Source organism: Micrasema longulum, unplaced genomic scaffold, assembly GCF_059751315.1.
Source record: "Micrasema longulum isolate JH-2025_06_02 unplaced genomic scaffold, ASM5975131v1 h1tg000013l, whole genome shotgun sequence".
In the NCBI taxonomy this organism is placed as follows: Eukaryota; Metazoa; Arthropoda; class Insecta; order Trichoptera; family Brachycentridae; genus Micrasema; species Micrasema longulum.
In genome coordinates this window covers 1-18,479 of record NW_028277221.1, presented here as the reverse complement: position 1 = coordinate 18,479, position 18,479 = coordinate 1, and the positions used below count along the sequence as shown (strand labels likewise).

Sequence of the window (18,479 nt, the reverse complement as noted above, 5' to 3'; positions counted from 1 at the left end):
CCGACCAACACTGCCAAACTTTTAAACGTTGACTTTTTCACATCAAAATACATTTTTTATGTATTGACTATGTTTGTGGCCGCCGCTGCACCGCTACTGTCATAATTGTAACTTTTACGAGGGAATCGATTTAATGACACAAAATATCATCAAGATATTGAAATATAATTGTAAAAAAGCTAATTACTTAAAAAAGAGTAGCAAAAAACTAATAAAGGGATTTTTAGTTCGCAATTTATAAAAATGAAGGAATCTTAATATCAGACACTTCAACTAACATAGTTGTTTGAATAATACTAAAACTCTGCGTCTAAGCTAGATAAACTAAGTAAAAAAAGTATTTCTGTTCCTCGGTAAAATTACCGTAAAATTACAGGTATTTTACAGCGCCTTTTGGTAAAATTACGTAATTTTACATATCAATCCACGAGACGCTTAGTTCTGTCGGTCACAATGCTACGACAACCCTATCTCTTATTTTGTAAATAGTCGTAATAATAGAGACACGTTTTAAATAATAAAATCTTTATTACATTATTGCTATCTCACTGACAGATACTGTGCGGTTCAAATCGGAAAAGAATCTAGTGATCTAGGTAGGATAACTTGTGGAGTTCCGCAGGGGTCAATCCTTGGTCCACTCTTGTTCCTTATTTATATTAATGATATCACTAAGTGGGGGTTAAAGGGGACTCTTCAATTGTATGCCGATGATACTGTCATTTTTTATCATAATAGTAACCTAAAAGAACTAGAAAAAATAATGAAGACAGATTTCGATAGTCTTGCCGACTGGATGCGATTAAACAAATTAAGTTTGAATATGAAAAAAACATCATATATGATTTTTGGGAACAAACAGGATTTGAAAATTAATATTTCTCTAGGAACTGGCTATATTGAAAAGACCAATGTTACTAAATACTTAGGACTATATGTTGACTCTCAACTTTCATGGAAATACCAATATGAACATGTTAAATCAAAAATAGTACCCGTAACTGGCGTTTTGCATAGACTTCGTGGTCTGCTTCCTCACTCTGTTTTGTTTGCCGTCTATTACGCTATGATACATTCTCACCTATCCTATTTATGCTGTATTTGGGGTTTCGCTAACAAAAACCAGATTTCTGAGATTCAAGTTCTTCAAAACCGAGCTCTGAGAAGCATTCTTGGTTTGAAATGGGATTCCCATGTCAAGGATATTTATCGTAACACAAAAATACTTCCTTTCAAGGTAATGGCACTGTATGACATCACTAACACTATTTCAAACATCATAAACTTTTCTGCTCACACAAATTTAAAACTTACATTTAATCATGAAATTCACAACTATAATACACGACATGCAAAAAATCTTCACATTTCTAAATTTTGTTCCACGAAGTTCGGCAAAAGGTCTCTGGAATAAATTGGTCGTATACAATTTAATAAACTGCCTGATGACCTTAAAAATGAAATGTCGAGTGGTAAATCTCAAAGACCAGAAATGAAGACCTATTTCTTGAATCTTTTTGAAACTGATAGTTTTTAGCTCAGTTTCTGTGAATAGTCTATATATTGTGTTTTAGGTTTAAATGTTTTTCTTTTCTTTTTTTAATATTAAGTTCACAGAATGTTTAAATGTTTTTATTTTCTTTTTTAATATTAATTTCACAGAATGTTTAAATGTTTTTCTTTTCTTTTTTAATATTAAGTTCACAGATTGTTTGAATGTTTTTATTTTCTTCTTTAATATTAAGTTCACAGATTGTTTAAATGTTTTCTTTCTTTTTTTAATATTAAGTTCATAGATTGTTAAAATTTGTTTAAATTTTTATTGTTTAAATGTATACTGTGTATTGTTACAAGAAATGTACTATTTTTTTTATGTACCGTCCCAAATGAGTTTTCTCGTACAACTCCTGGGAATATAATATCATGATATTCATGTCTTATATGTTTTATTAATAAATAAAAAATAAAAATAAAAAAAACTGTAAACTATATAAAATAAAAATAAAATCAACAGAATAATAGCAAGGTGCTAAAAATAACATACTCGTATACGTTCATTTATATTTATTTTGGAGGATGGTACATAATCTAAAAACTGAATGCGAGGGTTGTTGATGTTTATTGGCACAAAGTTTATTAAATTTTGGGAGCAATGTGAAGAGTGCCACTCCTAACTTCTTTTCGACTACTAACCGGCTCAGTGTTTAGTTTTCATTGCAATCAGCGCTGAATAGCCCGTTTCGCATAAATAAGATGTAACAAACGGTAGAAGCACCTGCATTTCTTTGCCATACAAAGATTCATACTCTCCGCTAAGATTCATCCAAAATTAAACTAAGGTTTCATTTTGAAACTTTTGTTTTAGTGAGCTATATCTCATGATAATTCTATCAATTTTTCTTTTAATTTTTGACGCCTCCCGGGTTGGAAACCGCTTCTCTAAGGTATTCACAACAATATTAAGGGTTTTAAAAAATCACCCACAAAACAATCAATCAACTTTAAATACGTATTGATCACGTATATGTGTAACGCGTGAAATTTGACAGCACTGAATATAGCAGCATTTTTTATTTATTTATTTATTAAGGCAATTCATCCTAAGAAGGATGATTTCTCTATAGCAGCATTGCCAAGCTCCATCGAGTGAAATTCGGTAACTATAGAAAGGTTAGGTTCGCGAAAATTGCTATGAACATTGCACAGTTTACACAACCAAAGTTAGCGTCAAAAAACATTATTAGAGATTCACGTTGTTTGACAACTTGATTTATCTTGCGACAAAAACTCGAACAGCCAGTCAGCTGTACAGTCTGCCGATTTTTGATGAAAAAAGAGAGTTTGAAAGTAAAGTCCCATACAAATGAAGCCAAGAATAACATGAAACGTTTTCTACAACAAAAAAAACAGTTTTTTTTATGGCAACGTTGTTTGGTATTGAGCAGTCAAAACACAAAATTGTATTTATCATTTACTTAATTAATTTTATTTAAGTCGAACTTGTAGAAAAGTCTTGGGATTAAATGTAATAGGTTTGCGTTTTTACTGCGAGATTTAATTATGCACTTTTTTTCATATTTTAATGGATATGGCAATGTGTTGATGTATGAATCTTGGATTCTGAAGCATCATTCTTGGCGTAATAAGATTGCAGCAATTTTTTCAAAAACTTGTCTCCTCATATTTGATGTAGCAATTTATAATCAACCACAAAGCAAGTTAGCAGCAAGCTTGTCTGTTAACTAGGTAGTAAAGTGTTTATGACCTGTGAGGTACCTAAAGTTACAGGAACTGGAGTTCGGGAACTTGGTGATTTGTGTGGAGGAGGCTGCCTGATTCAAAACTCGAATTCCTCTCCGAATTTTTAAGTTTTAGTTTTGTGGACTTGGGTTTTACAGTAACAAATTCTGCAGGATCTAGAACTTTACCGCACGAGGAGTCTGATTGAGATCCATCTGGCGGATCCAGCGATTTCTCTTTATCATTCGTTTTTTTTTCAATGTTAAAATATATGGAAATAAAATAAGTTGGAATACAAATGTAAAAAATATATATAGGTATATCATTCAAGGTATCGGGACAATTGGTATTAAACAAACTAAATCTACTATGGACTGGACACTAAGACTTAATAACAAATAAAAAGTCGTGTATTAACTCACTGTTTTTTTAAGACATTAGTGCGCTATTTTTAAATAAAATAAAAAACAAGAGTAATTTTCTCCGACACAAAATCAACCGCCACCATGTTAGTCATAGACAACCACTCATCTTGCACCATTTTGTGGTAGAGTAAGCGCCACGAAAGAAGTCCCGCTGACTAAGCGCAGCGATCGCCAGACGAAATGTTGCCATACTAAAAGATTTTATTTTCCCACGTCAATATATAAAAATAAATCGCCGCATTGTGTCTCGGAAAAACTCGAAAATGGCTTGACAGATTTACGAGCGGTTTTTTGCAAAATTTTCTAATTCACGTACTTAAGGTTTACAAATAACATCTTCAATATATTGAGTGGAAAAAAGTTAGAAGCATATACAGGTGTCCCGGAAATCAACGTCAACCCGGAAACGTGTGACAGGCCACAAGTCATGACAGTTATCAGAAAAATATTTTTGAAAATTTTGGTAAAGTACTTTTATAATTGATTAATTTCATAACAATTTCTCAATTTCTACATGTTAACATATTTTTAATAGATTTTTAGTAATGTTTTAAAATAATTAACCTATATTCGAGACATTTTTGAAAAGCGGATTCTTACTCAGAATGCACCATGTAAGTAGCGTAGAGTTTGACATTTGCAAAAAGAATTTTTTATTTGAAAAATTATTATTTCATGTTTTGGAATTCAAACACAAACAAGTACCTATTTAATCAAATCCAATATATAAATATAAAAAATGTTTAGTTTGGGAATTCAATCATAAACAAGTACTTAGGTACCTACATATCAATGAAAAGTATTTTCCCTTTATCCGGAAAGTGTTTGCACGCTTTCATGATACAGTCATTTTCTTTTTATTATTATTTATTTTTTGAAGAAACTTATACAGTCCATTCCATCAGTGGTAAACACATTTTTATGTGCTAAATACAGGTATAAATGAAATAAAATACAACGAAATAAAATTTAAATCAGAACAAAAAAAAACAACCTCAAGACAAGATCTGGTCTATCTTAGTTCTTTATTTTCTTTTAGTTTCGAATTACATATCAAGGTCACGAGTTGAGTGTCATAATTTTAGAAGGGTAAAACGCTGTCTGACTTTTCTTCATCAACACGCATTCACGTATTTTCTCCATATATTGTGGCACTAGAGTAATGATATTTGCACGACTTTGATTTGATAGCGATGAAGCCTCTTAGCCAATCACACGTGGAGATAAAACAAAAAAACAAACCCTAATAACGAATATATTTTGTTAATTATGTCTGTTTATTAAGTAAGTCTTCTTTGTTTATTCTCAAATGTAAAAACATTTCAAAAAAGTCTTATTGTTAAGTGTCTTCGGCACGGGTAACCCCAATGAGGTCATATTATTTTTATTATTAATTATCTTTTGAAAAAGAAAAATATGAATAAATAAAAATATATATATATACAAAAATAAAAGTCCAAAATAAATAACGTGTGTAATTATTAACGAAAAAAATGTTTGTTCAACCAGCCAATAGTAGGCAAGCTAGCGTTCGGGCAGGACAACGTCTGTCGGGTCCACTTGTAAATCAATAATTTACGTTATTTACAAATTGTACAAAAGTTCAAAATAAATACATATAAACACACAAGAAACTAGCTTAAAAATTATTTATCATGTTAGCAGATACCAGTCTTTGGGGTATTGTAAAAGTTATGTAAGTATGAAGGGAATAGTAAAATTAAACAAAAACCTTAATTATAGAAGTTTCATTTTTACGGCATAAATGACATATAACAACGCGAGAATGCGATCACTGCTGGAAAAAAGTGGAGACTCGACACCCACGTGCCGATCCGTTACCAACACTCCGAGTGAAGTCGAGAAAAAAATAAATCCTCCCAACCAAAGAGGCTTTCTTTTATTTTTATATGGGAGTTGCATTTATTATTTACCTTGCTTATTGTGTACCAGATTTAGAAACCAGAAGTCCTTGTTCTTGATCGCTCTGCTAACATTTATTTGCATGATATGTGGAATAAATATATGTTTCATACAAAAAAACAACAGGCCGCTTATCCTCAAATCTATTTTTCCTCAGAGTTTCTATATATATTAAACGCCACGCTGCTATATCATAGCGTTCCATCACCACTTTTCGTTTAGATCTACAATTTCTAAAACGAAAACCAATTTTTCGTAATATTCTTCACAACGTCGTATGACTGCCTTGTTTTTTTTTGGGTGAAGTCGTTTTTTTCTAGGAGTAACGATTTTTTTAGGGGTGTTTACAGCTTCTTCTCCCTCCTTGATTATTCTGGAAACGGTTTTTTCAGAAACACCTGTAATAAGAAGTTAATTTTTACTTAGGATTTTATGTAATATAAATCTGGGCTCACATAGGACCTAAATATCCTTTATAATTACTAATAATTAGCTGAAAATGCTTAAAATTGACCAGTACTAGGATTTGAACCAAAGACTTCCTGAATAGAAGTTCGCGTCACTACCAACTGCACCGCTAACGGCTAAAATATGCCATTTCCATGATAATATTCTTAAATGGAAATGTTTTTTTAATACTGCTAATATTTCCTTTAAGGGTGGTAATGGTTTTAACAATGTTTGAGTTTGTCCAAATGTTTGTAGACAAAAGACTGGATTTCACCCCCTTGGGAGTCATTAAGATTAATTCAGTCAGATGAATCTCTTCACAACAATAAAGGTTTCAGCTCTTTAACTTCACTCAAATCAACAAATAGAAGAATTAAAGAAATATGGATGTTCAAATATACGCAAAATGGTGAATGTTACGCATTGTGTAAATTGGCCACTTAAATCAGCCAATGACAGGTCATAAGCCCTGTAAATGCTTAGACTTCCAAATTCCCTTCTTGAAGATATTCTCCATCCTTGTTGTAATTTGTTGATCTTAATGTTTTTTAAACTATCATCACTAAATATTCCCTGTCATGACGGCAACACGGCAACGAACTGTTTGTAATGGGATTGAAATGTCTTTATTTTTTATTTCTGACTCACAAAACTCTTTCACCTTTAAAATCATTTCATGGGCGTTACTTTTCAAAACATTTGGCATACTAAATACTAATTCTCAAAGCAATTTCTTAACGATTCTCACTCGTAAACCCTTAGAGTATAAGCTATTTATTAAAAATGTTTTTGGTAAACTTGTTACTAAATTAAAATAAACGTTTATATTCCCTACTCCCTACCAATCTCTGTAAAAAATCGATAAAAGTCGTGCATTTGTGACAACCCTGTTTTATAAACATCTGGAAAAGAAAAAAGTTTTCACTAATCAAACGACCACGCCCCCTTTTCAAAAATTCTTACAAACTTTGGAATAGTATGGACTCTAAGATGTATATACTCTAAGTAAGCGTTAAACGACGTTAGTAGCAGGGTTTTTGTTACTAGTTTTCCCTGCGAAAAGTTTCAAGTTTTAAAGTTAAGTGCCAGTTTGAAATAATTAAATTCAGTGTCGAAATGGTGGCAATGCGCACAGCGCAGGTACACCAGTGTAGAATCTGTGGCCCCTCACACGGGAAAAGTGTCAGTGTTAGTGAAGTGCTCAAGAAAAAAAAAAAAAAAAAAACGACGTTAGTTTGTAACAAACGGTACCTTTCAAATCTGGTCAAATCTGTCACTTTTACACTTTTAGTTCTTCGATTTGCCACCGCATGAGTTCTTTCGTGATTATGGAAATCCGATCTGTATACGTGTATAATCTCTGGTATTTAATAATATAGTCTGTGGATTCTTGACTTTTGCGTCGTGTTTTCGTGTTTTGTGGTATAATCTGTGGTTTGTGTCATTTGCGATTGCTGCGTATGCTCCGGGTCGGGTTTGACAAAAATAAAGCCATCGCATGGTGCTTATTCATAACATTCTATATTACTTAAATACAAAATTATTTAATTTTATTCTTATTGGCAAATAAGCAAAATGGCTAAATTTTGTTTGAGTAAGTAAATATATTTTTTATTTTGAATGACATGCGTTATTTTTAGGTTATGTTCATTAAACGTTAACTAATATTTTTTTAATATTTGGAGGATGATATCGCTAAATGTGTTTAAATATAATTAATGTATTTATTTTTGTAGACAAAAAATCTAAACGCACTAAGGCAAACATAAGATATAAAGTGGAGAAAAAGGTGAGGGATCACAACAGGAAAGTTAAAAAGGAAGCAAAGAAAAATCCTAAGAGGGGAAAGCGACAGAAACCGGTTATCATTCCTAATATTTGTCCTTTTAAAGATGATATTTTAAAGGAAGTAGAATTGGTCAAAAAACAAAAAATTTTAGAAAGACAGCAAAAGAAAGAACAAGCTATTTTAGATCGTTTAAATAAAAAGGAGGAACAAGAAGAATCATCCAAATCTGGTGGGATGGACCTACTGGTGAGTTGTGACATACTGCATTCAAGTCAATTTATTAACAATTGTGTCAACTGTATGAATTAACTGTTCCTTTGTACTTCACTTATTTAATGTCTACTCTCAAAACGAATTGTCGACTATTGAAGTCTTGTATAATGCCAGTACTCTTATATGGTGCCAGTCCCGACACCTTCCTGAAACTCAAAACACCAAATTTCTGTTTTTTTAAATTAAGTGCTTGAGGGGAATATTAGGTTCAGAATTTTTTGGTATTATAACTAACATTCAAGTCCAAGAGTAGACACAGCAGCCTCCTATAACAAGCGTTTTGGGGGTGCGGCGGTGGACTAGAGTGCTCGCTGACAATAAGGTCTTCTGGAAGTGTCTGGTGATGTCCATTTGCTCTACTTTGGAGCGGATGTGGTTAAAGAAGGAAGAAATTTAATGTACTTATATTTATTTGGTCTCTAAACCAGTCTCATCCTAAAAAGATTCTCAGTTAGCAAAAGTATTTCAAAGTGAAAACAGTATTATGCAAGTACTTATAGTATATATAATTTACTCTGTGTTCTGCTGGATAAAGCATACAGTTCTCTGTGTGAAATAGAATCAGAACCCTGGATAAGTTTTAATTTACTATTGCTTTATTAAGTTAGTTCATAACATCTTAAGAACTAATATAAACTTTTAATAATATTCAAAAAAAAATATCAAAATTTCGCAATAACATATTTTTTCAAATTAATTAATAATAATAATAATTTTCGACTCGATGCTCGGGTAAAAATCCTGAATAAGATGATCGAGTGGAGATAAATACGCCTCGTGTAGTGGTTGGCTTGATCATCTATCATTCTTAAAATCCTGGATTCAATTCCTGGCAATGTTGAATAGTGAAATATTGGTTTAAATGTGGTCTACGCTGCTATATTTAACTGTCCCCCGACTTCCACCAGAAGTGTTTACCTTGCCTTTATTTGACAGATTATTTTGGAGTTTTACTGTGTGTTCTAATTTTATAGACAAATGCTGGATTTTTAAAAATTATCTATTTATCTTAATGCAGTAAGAAGTTGTTACATAATTATTTTATGAGGTACACTAATGCTCTTATGTTGTTCAGATAAAGAATGCTGATGTACGGGGGAAAATACACGAGTCTCTCGGCGCTTTCAAGAACGAGCGCAATGATTCTGATGGCCATTTGAGTGCAGATAAAAAACAAGAAAATTCTTTAAAAGCTTATTACAAAGAGTTTAAGAATGTTGTTCAGGAAGCAGATGTGGTTTTGGAAGTTGTAGATGCCAGAGATCCGTTAGGTATTTTCATATTTACCTAATATAATATTTCGTGAGCATATAGCGAAAAGTGGCCAAGTCAAAACCACGCATGACGTCATGTAGTTAACGTAAGGAGCCAGGCATTACACTGCTGGTTGATTTAGAAGCGCCAGATTTTCAATTTTATTTTTTATTTTCTTAGGTTCACGGCCCACATAAGTGATCTCTTACATCTGGATTTTTAGTAAATACTATTTTCGTTGACAAACCGTAGATGACATTAATAGTATGAGATAATATCCCATATACTTATCACGAGTTGAAACTTCATAGAGATTTTACCCCCTAAAGATTTTACCTTGATAAGTATTTAAAACAGAGACGACTCTCAACAATATTTTGAGTATGTCCAAATGTGTTATAGATAAAAAAGCCCTGTAAATTTTTAGAATTCCATATTCTCTCTCTGTCTCTGTTGAAATATTAGTGAATAATAATTCAAACACAGATTGTGGTCCCGTGGAAGTTTTGCATACTGGATAAGGAGATCTGAGGTTGGACCCCCCTCTATCACAATTTATTTCCCCTGTTTCTAACACAATTACTTAAGAATAATTTAAAATGACTCCAAAATTGGAATATTCTTGTAAATCACAATAGTACATATTATATTTATTTCAAATTAAAGAACAGCCAATGATAGGTTAAATGCCCTTTATTGCCCAGATATTCATATTCCCTTCACCAAAAAAAGTTTCTTGATCTTTTTTTGGATTTATAATAATGATCTTGTTTGTTATTAAAATATTTTTGTTATATGTTTGTGTTTATGACTTCCTAGTCTTAATTTTAAACTTACTATTTCATATCTTATTTCAGGAACCCGCTGTATTCAAGTAGAACAGGTTGTAAGAGATTCTCCGGGAAACAAAAGACTCGTAATGGTGTTAAATAAAGCTGACTTGGTACCAAGAGAAAACCTGGATCAGTGGTTGAAGTTCCTAAGGAAGTCTGTTCCTGCTGTTGCTTTTAAAGCATCTACCCAAGACCAACAGCATAACTTGGGACGTAAAAAAATGAAAAAAGGACAAAAAAATGATAAAATCATGAAAGGTACAACTAATTTTTTATTTACTTTGTTTGTAGATATAAAAATAAAATGGCAATTAGGTATCATCAGCCAACTCGTGGAATAACAATTAGATCGTAAAGTCTAGTTACCATGCATGAGATTTGTAGCCGGGTAAAAATAAAATATTTATTTTATTTGATGTATAAGATTGACTGACACCTTACCTTATCCCCTTTAATCCCACGGGGCTGATAAAATTAGCCTCAAAGTTTTCATACAAGTTTTTATGCTAAATATTTTTATTGCAACTTTGAGTATGTTCATGTTCACTCCTAACGCTTTTCGAATGTAAAGTAAAGCTCACATGACACATATCATTGCAGGTTCTGGATGCGTGGGCGCTGAACTGATTATGTCTCTTTTGGGGAACTACTGTCGAAATAAAGGCATCAAAACATCCATCACTGTTGGTGTTGTAGGTTTGCCAAATGTTGGCAAAAGCTCTATTATAAACAGCCTTAAAAGATCGAGGGCTTGTAATGTTGGCAGCACTCCCGGAATTACAAAGTAGGTTCAATCAATATTTAAATGTCTGCGAATTTTTTTAAACTTTTACCTCAGTTTATAAATGTGTGTGTTATTCAACATTTTTTATTATTTCTTTACAGACAAATGCAAGTAATCCAACTAGATTCAAAGATAAAGTTGTTGGATAGCCCGGGTATAGTATTTTCCAGTAATACACAAGAGAGTGATAATGCTGTTGTCCTGAAGAACGCCCTTAAAGTTGGAAGCCTACGAGACCCCATTACGCCGGCTACAGCTATTCTTCAAAGAGCAAACATGAACACAATTATGGAGTTGTACAATCTGCACACTTTTGAGTCACCTCAGGTTAGTATTATATATTAAAACCTCTCTTTTACGTTCCTCAATGTTACTTTTTCCTGCTTTATATGCCTTGTATATTATATTATTTTGTGCTATTTAAATGTGTTTTTTTTTCTTAAAATGCCAAATAAAAGTATTTTTATTAATTCCATTTGTTTCATACATTTTTCACTTCCTTTAGCATTTTCTTCAGTTTTACACTTTTTTTTGCTTTTGAAAAATGTAAAAAGGGGTTTTTACTGTATTATGTCAATACTTCAATTAACAATTAATTCAATGACAGGTTGACACATCAATCCACAACGATCCATAATAAGTAGATTAATTAAAATATATCAATACATAAATTATAATGAACTTCCACCAAAGTGTATCTTTTCATTTAAAAAGTTTTTTTTTATTCACATTTTTTGTTGACAAATCACATCTATAACTAGTGCATACCACACCCTCTATAGCTTATATAGGACCTAATGGTCCATGATAAGCTGTAACCAATGTTTAAAGCTAATGTTTTATTGGTTTAACAATGTAAGGATTTTACATTGTTAAACCACTAAAACATATTGCCAGTTTGCAAGAAGAATCAAATCGCATCTAAGAGTGTCTTCCTTATGTAAACTATTTCTGTCAACCCGATAGTATTTCATTGCACACATATATTATGTCTGTGTTTTAGGAATTCTTCGCCCAGTTGGCATCGAGGATGGGGCGGTTCAAGAAGGGTGGTATTCCAGATCAGATTTCATCAGCAAGGCAACTGATTCAAGATTGGAATATTGGAAAAGTTAAATATTTTACCCTTCCTCCTGAAGTGTTAAATGGAGAAGATATACATATTAATGCTAAAATTGTAACTGATATTGCTAAAGAATTTGACATAGAAAATTTCGAGGCCATGGAAACAGAAACTTTAGAAGCTCTGAAAACCAATAATCTTAAAGATTGTTCCGTGCAGGTAATTTGTATTTATTACAAAAAACTTTTTAGCAATGCAATTGAAATTACATGTAAAAAAACCATGCTTTGTGAACCCAGTAAGTACCGGCTCTGCACCACATTACAATTTACAACTTCTATTGTAGTTTATGAATGACATCCTTATTTCGGGGGTTTTTACAGCGCTTTCAAGATTTTTTATGTTTCATGGTCAGTCCATAATAAACTATATGAGTGGGTAATGTCAGATCAGCTGAAAACTAACCCTTAAATTATAAACATGTCTACTAACAAGATAAAGTGTCTCTCAATTTATGAAATAAAACATGGCGCCAAAAATCTTGAGGTGTGTAAAAAATCTTCTTATCCATAGTGTAAATATTGTGGAAAAATAAGAATGATTTATCTACATTTTAAATTTAGAAAGTAGTATGTTTCTAAGCATTTATTATAATTCTCCTTAAAAGTTTTATTTTTTTAATAATCTGTATGAACTATATGTATATTTATCTGTTTACTTAGTGAATATATGTAATGGAGATTGGATTTGAAAAAAAACCTTTCTCTGGTATAACGAGCAAATTCAGTCGGTCCCATCTTCCTCGTAGTAACCAAGTTTGACTGTAAATATAAATCTTTGAAAATGAAATATGAAAATCTAGGCATTGCAGCGTTTATGACCTATCCTTGGCTGGTTTGATTATTCTTTGCATATTTACCATGCTGCCCATATTAAAACATTCATATTTAAAAAAAATAATATTTTTGTGATGTAAGAAAATACTTAATATGACATAGGGTTGCTCACACTGCAGAGTACACTTATATAATGTATTTGATGTTTCTAGGTCAGTACAGGTCCAGTAAATGCGCAAGCTTTCAGTGACACGATGCTCGTCGATGGAGAAGACACGGACCCTCTTATATCCTCTTCTATTAATATTGCATCCGCAGCGAAGAAAGGCGCAAAGAACAAACTTCAGGATACAAGAAAAAGGAAACAAGACCCTGAAATGGAATTGGAAGGCAATACTCAACTCCTAAAGCGCAAGAAGCAAGAACTTAAGAAGTTGAGAAAAAATAAAACACGTCTTGAAAAGAAAACTAATAACTTAGTTGGTGTGCTAGAAGCTGTTAATCTTATGGATCAAAATGAAGATAATGACAATTATAATTTTAGCGAACATTTTTCTGAAATAAAAGAATGACTTGATTAAATAACTTTTTTTATTTTACTGTTAAAAAAATAACAAATTTTATGATTCTAACTTAGCTAAAAAATTGTATATTTTAGTTATTATTATTACATTTTAGGTTTAAAATGTTTTATATCTTTTAGATACTCATATCATAAGTTTGTATAATATAATATAGTGTCGCTGTTCAGGAAAAAGTTACTTACCCTAAAAATGACAATTTTGAGTTGAATATCATCAGGTTCTGACACAAGTCGGTAACTACATTTTACTAGTTGCGAGATATTGCAATTTTAAAGTTAAAAGCTTGTCATAAATTAAGAATTCAAATAAAACTGCAAGTTGAATTTTATGAAATATTCATTTTTGTATTCATAAAATACGTAATATTTTTATTGTACTTTTTAAATAAAGGATGTTTGATACCATTTATAAGGACATCTATATTTTGTAGTTACCAACTTTTGCCAGAAACTTGACCATATGCTATGAGGAAGATCAGTGGTTTTTTTTATTTGTTAATAGACTATTAAAAGCCAAAAATATAAAAAAAATTATGTATCGTATTATCAGTGCTATGATTTTTTTTTAAGTTTTGTAATTTTTAAATTGCTCCGCCTGTGATATCACAAGTTCTCATCGTTGAGTTCTACTGATTGGTGAGTCGGCTTCCCGCAAACCGGAAATCTATTAAAACACTATCATTGATTAATTCAGAACAGTTTGTGACGTAGTTTGTTTTTTATTAAATCATTTTTATTATTTTTTTCTTACATTTTCCATAAACTTTGGCGTACAATTAAAATCTTTCATTTTTACCATGTGAAAGAAATATTTTTTTATATCCAAATTCCATTCATAATTCTATGCCAAATTCCCAACAATTTTTTTTTTCATTTTCAAATTATACAATATTCACAACATGACAGTACTTGCCAAAAGGTTACACACAAATAATTAATTAACTATTTACATAAATTATTATTTCCATTTATTGTCATTTGCTGTCTAATTTGTTGCAAATGCTGTATTTTTTTCTCACAAGTAACAAGACAAGGTAAAATGTTTAGATTTAAAAAAAAAAAACTAGTAACCTAAGGGGAGAAACCTCTGATTGGCTGATCACCTCTGAGTGTAAAGTCATTAGTGTTGTACATGACAAATTTTCTCAATTATTTGTTATCAGAAAATAGCTGCTTTGTTACCTGCGGTAAGTACAAGTTGTTAAAACTACAAATATTAACATTATATTTATTACGGGCAGCCTAAAAAGCCATAATTTAGTGAATATGTAAAAAATAAAATTAATAAGTATATTTTGCTTCCGCTTTCCATTGTGTTATGGCCCAACTCAACACATGGTATTTGGTATTAAGGATATGTTACTGTTTTATTTAATATTATATACCGGCATATTTATTTTTTTATTATTATCCAAAGAAGGAAGACATGGCATGATCAGATTTAAGACTGGCAAATAGTACATAGATGAGCATTAAGTTCCGTGTTGGTTAGGACATGTAGAGTGAATGGACAGCAAAAGAATGGCTTAAAAGACTAACAAGGCGAATATTGATCGAAAAACCGTCCAAGACTGAGAAAGACATGGCATGATCAAATTCAATGAATACTTGAAGATGGACACGTCAACATTCAAAATAATCGGCGCACGTGCATGAGAAGATGTGTAAATCTTTTCCATTTTAAACCAAATCTTACGGAAAAAAGTTCGAGACAATCTTTTTAATAATATGGACACTGCTACAATGGTTCTCTGTTCAAAATCCAAATCCGGAATTCTGCCATGTGCGAATATTAGTTTGAGGAGGAAGATACAAACAACTTTTTTATTCAATGACAAATAATTGAATATAATAATAATTTGTATATTATATAACTTACTAACATAAAAATGTACAAATATGCACAAAAAAAACACGACACTGTCTTAAACACCCCAATAGCGAAGTAAAAAAACCACAAAAAAGAAAATTAATGCAAAGGTAGGAGGTCTGTACGTAAATACTGAGTGCTTTGGCGTTTTATCCTTTATGACTAACCCTGTAAAGAATACATTAATTGAATATGATTTGTTTATTTAAAAAATAAAGTATGGAATGTTTGAAAGAAATTGTACGTCAAGCTTGGAAAAAAATTGTTTTTTTTTTTTTAATTCATAATAACCTTGAAATAAAAATATTCGTGTTTGCGTGTACGGGTTTTTCATGGGAAACCGCCAGTTAATAATTGGGATTTTATTTCTGTTAGATTGATTTCGATATTCACAACACTAACATTAGCCAACATGACGACGGATAACGCGGACGAATGCGATTCGACCGCTGAATGATGACGTTTCGTACGAAATTATTATACCTTGCGTGGTGTAGTGGTTTGATTCGTCCAATTCGTCCAATAGAATTTCTCCATCTGGCTTGCGGAATCGCTTGTAAAACCGACTTATTACATTACTGCTGTCTCTTTTTTTCATATGATAATTTTGCTTGTAATTTTTGAACGTAAGTGTTTTGCTTCATTCTGGTTAAATATGTATTTTAGATAAATATTCGACGTTCATATGTCTATCTCCCTCGTATCACAAGTGAAAGTAGAATAAGATATTTTCAGAATGTCTTGAAAATTGATACGATAACAATTGTCACACCGTCGCTGACAAAATTATTCGTGGCTTGTCTGTCGTGTATTGCGGGCGGTGCGTATCAAAATGAGTCGTCTAATTTCCGCGTTTGTCATTTTTGTGGCAATTTGTGCCGTTAATTCTGAAGTACATTTCGAAGAAAATTTCTCCGATGGTAAGTTTAATCGAGATTTTGTTTTTATTCCGATAGATTGTACTTAACTTTGATTTGCCGGCAAACGCCTCTGCCTCTGATCGATATTACTTTCGCCGGGAAATAATTGTTACGAAATAACTTTAATTCTCTTTTCAGATTCGTGGGAAAAGAATTGGGTATACAGCGAACACCCCGGTAAAGAGTTTGGAAAGTTTGTTTTGACTGCTGGCAAATTCTACAATGACGAGGAATCCGACAAAGGTTGGCGGTATAACTTTCTCTAATAAAATTTTGCATAGGTGTACGTATTTTTAAATCAAAGGTTTTAATACTCAATTCACCCGCCAGGTTTAAAGACATCTCAGGATGCCCGGTTTTACGCCCTCTCCCGCAAGTTTGATTCCTTCTCGAACGAAGGCAAGACCATGGTGGTGCAGTTCTCGGTGAAGCACGAGCAGGACATCGACTGCGGAGGCGGCTACGTGAAGGTGTTCAACAGCAAGCTGGACCAGAAGGACATGCACGGCGAGTCTCCGTACGAGATCATGTTCGGGCCGGACATCTGCGGGCCCGGCACCAAGAAGGTTCATGTCATCTTCAGCTACAAAGGGAAGAATATCCTCATCAACAAAGACATTCGCTGCAAGGACGATGTCTACACCCATCTGTACACTTTAATTGTCAAGCCAGACAACAGCTATGAAGTACTCATCGATAATGAGAAGGTCGAGTCTGGAACTTTGGAAGCAGATTGGGATTTCTTGGCTCCTAAGAAGATCAAGGTAGATTTTTTTTGTATAATTGATATTATTTCTATTCTGTATATTTTGTGAATTATTACACTGCGGTAAACATAATATCGCACTGTGGTATACCCTCACAGTAATAACGCTCCACAGCTATGGAGATACTATTTGCGCTATTACATAGAATATTTGGTTTGAATTTGGTTTAGCAGACGTGTACCGGATGGTTTCGGCGCTGTGCTTGTGATTCTCAGCCTGAATACTTTTTCCATTGTTTTGCTGTAAATTATAGCTAACTTTGTCATTGATAATCCTAGATTTTGTCTGTATTGTATGGGCGGCTCTGTAGCGGTAGTGCGTTATTACTCTCCACATACATGTTCATGGTTTCATAACGGATCTCTAAAGTAGCAATATAAAACTTGCCGTTACAAAATGGCTGGTTTCTGTGCTAGAGATATAAAACAATGTAATTAGGAAATATTATCTATATAATATTTCCTAATTCAGTACAATGTATAACATAGAGTATCCCGTACAACCTTCGATATGTAAATAAAACATATCATATCATTATTATAGTGATAATATATAGCACTTAATTTCCTCATTTAATATTGAATCGTAATCATCAAACGCTTTTCCGCTCCCGGGGGTGCACAGGGCACTGCATTGGTAAAGTAAATGCAGTTTGTCTCGATCATCTGTTACACGAAGGTAGGGTGATCGATCAGTCCTACACTAGGGGCAGTGAAATAATGCAGCTTGCCCATCACATAGCGCATCTGAGGACAAGTCTCTTTGGCGGTGCCCACATACTTAAAAAAGTGCTTGTTGCCGAACGAGAAAAGCTGCCCGAACTCAGCTCTTTGCTATCTTTGTACTGAAAGAAGGTAATCAAAGAGTACATTATATGCACTTCATTGGATTGTGGAGAAGAGGAAGTAAATTCTTCAGTGACAGGGATTAAATTTATTGGACATGATCAATTCTCCGAAATGATTACAAAACTTTTTGAAGGTCTTGAAACACTGAAATAACGCTTTGTAAAACCACCTTCTGAATAAATATTTCATTTTGACCGTCCCTGGAATCGGACCCAGGACCTTAAGCATGGTAGGCGAACTCACCATTCACTACACTACGAGGCAGACTTTTTCCCATTCAATTTCCCCTTCATGTTTTTTATTTGAGAGTTACCTACGAGTCAAAAACTACCTTCAAGGATTTTATTTAACACACAGAACTGTATCCCTTACCCGCCTGGGCACAGACTGCCTTGACTCACACTTAGTATTACTCACCATATTAATAAATGTATTATTTATTTAATATACCAAAATAAAATCGGGTGGAGAAACATCCGCCTAGTAGTGTTGGTTTATTTATTGATTTATGCTTTTAGTTCATAACATCTTAAGAACTAATATAAACTTTTATTGACATTACTATTTTTTTTCAAAATTTCTCAAGAACATATTTTTTCAAATTAAATTTAAATAATTCAA

At 32.5% G+C, this 18,479-nt stretch overlaps 2 protein-coding genes across 2 annotated transcripts; both read left to right on the top strand.

Moving 5' to 3' along the window:
* The first annotated feature begins 7,462 nt into the window (after positions 1-7,462).
* Positions 7,463-13,452, top strand: Ns1 (Nucleostemin 1). Its single transcript, XM_088237795.1, has 8 exons — positions 7,463-7,632; positions 7,775-8,073; positions 9,176-9,371; positions 10,212-10,445; positions 10,788-10,971; positions 11,073-11,298; positions 11,975-12,253; positions 13,083-13,452. Exons 1-8 carry the CDS (start codon positions 7,614-7,616, stop codon positions 13,440-13,442), a joined length of 1,797 nt encoding a protein of 598 aa, XP_088093921.1. The 5' UTR covers positions 7,463-7,613; the 3' UTR covers positions 13,443-13,452.
* A 2,604-nt stretch (positions 13,453-16,056) lies between these two features.
* Positions 16,057-18,479, top strand: Calr (calreticulin). The gene is made up of 3 exons (XM_088237698.1): positions 16,057-16,243; positions 16,382-16,486; positions 16,574-18,479. Exons 1-3 carry the CDS (start codon positions 16,156-16,158, stop codon positions 17,056-17,058), a joined length of 678 nt encoding a protein of 225 aa, XP_088093824.1. The 5' UTR covers positions 16,057-16,155; the 3' UTR covers positions 17,059-18,479.

What these genes read in the sequence shown, in the direction of transcription:
- Calr (XM_088237698.1), top strand. Translation starts at nt 16,156, where the DNA reads ATGAGTCGTCTAATTTCCGCGTTTGTCATTTTTGTGGCAATTTGTGCC. An exon ending in CGAAGAAAATTTCTCCGATG is followed by an intron (nt 16,244 to 16,381) that starts GTAAGTTTAATC and finishes TTCTCTTTTCAG; the next exon opens with ATTCGTGGGAAAAGAATTGG. An exon ending in TGACGAGGAATCCGACAAAG is followed by an intron (nt 16,487 to 16,573) that starts GTTGGCGGTATA and finishes TTCACCCGCCAG; the next exon opens with GTTTAAAGACATCTCAGGAT.
- Ns1 (XM_088237795.1), top strand. An exon ending in ACACTTTTGAGTCACCTCAG is followed by an intron (nt 11,299 to 11,974) that starts GTTAGTATTATA and finishes TCTGTGTTTTAG; the next exon opens with GAATTCTTCGCCCAGTTGGC. An exon ending in TTAAAGATTGTTCCGTGCAG is followed by an intron (nt 12,254 to 13,082) that starts GTAATTTGTATT and finishes TGATGTTTCTAG; the next exon opens with GTCAGTACAGGTCCAGTAAA.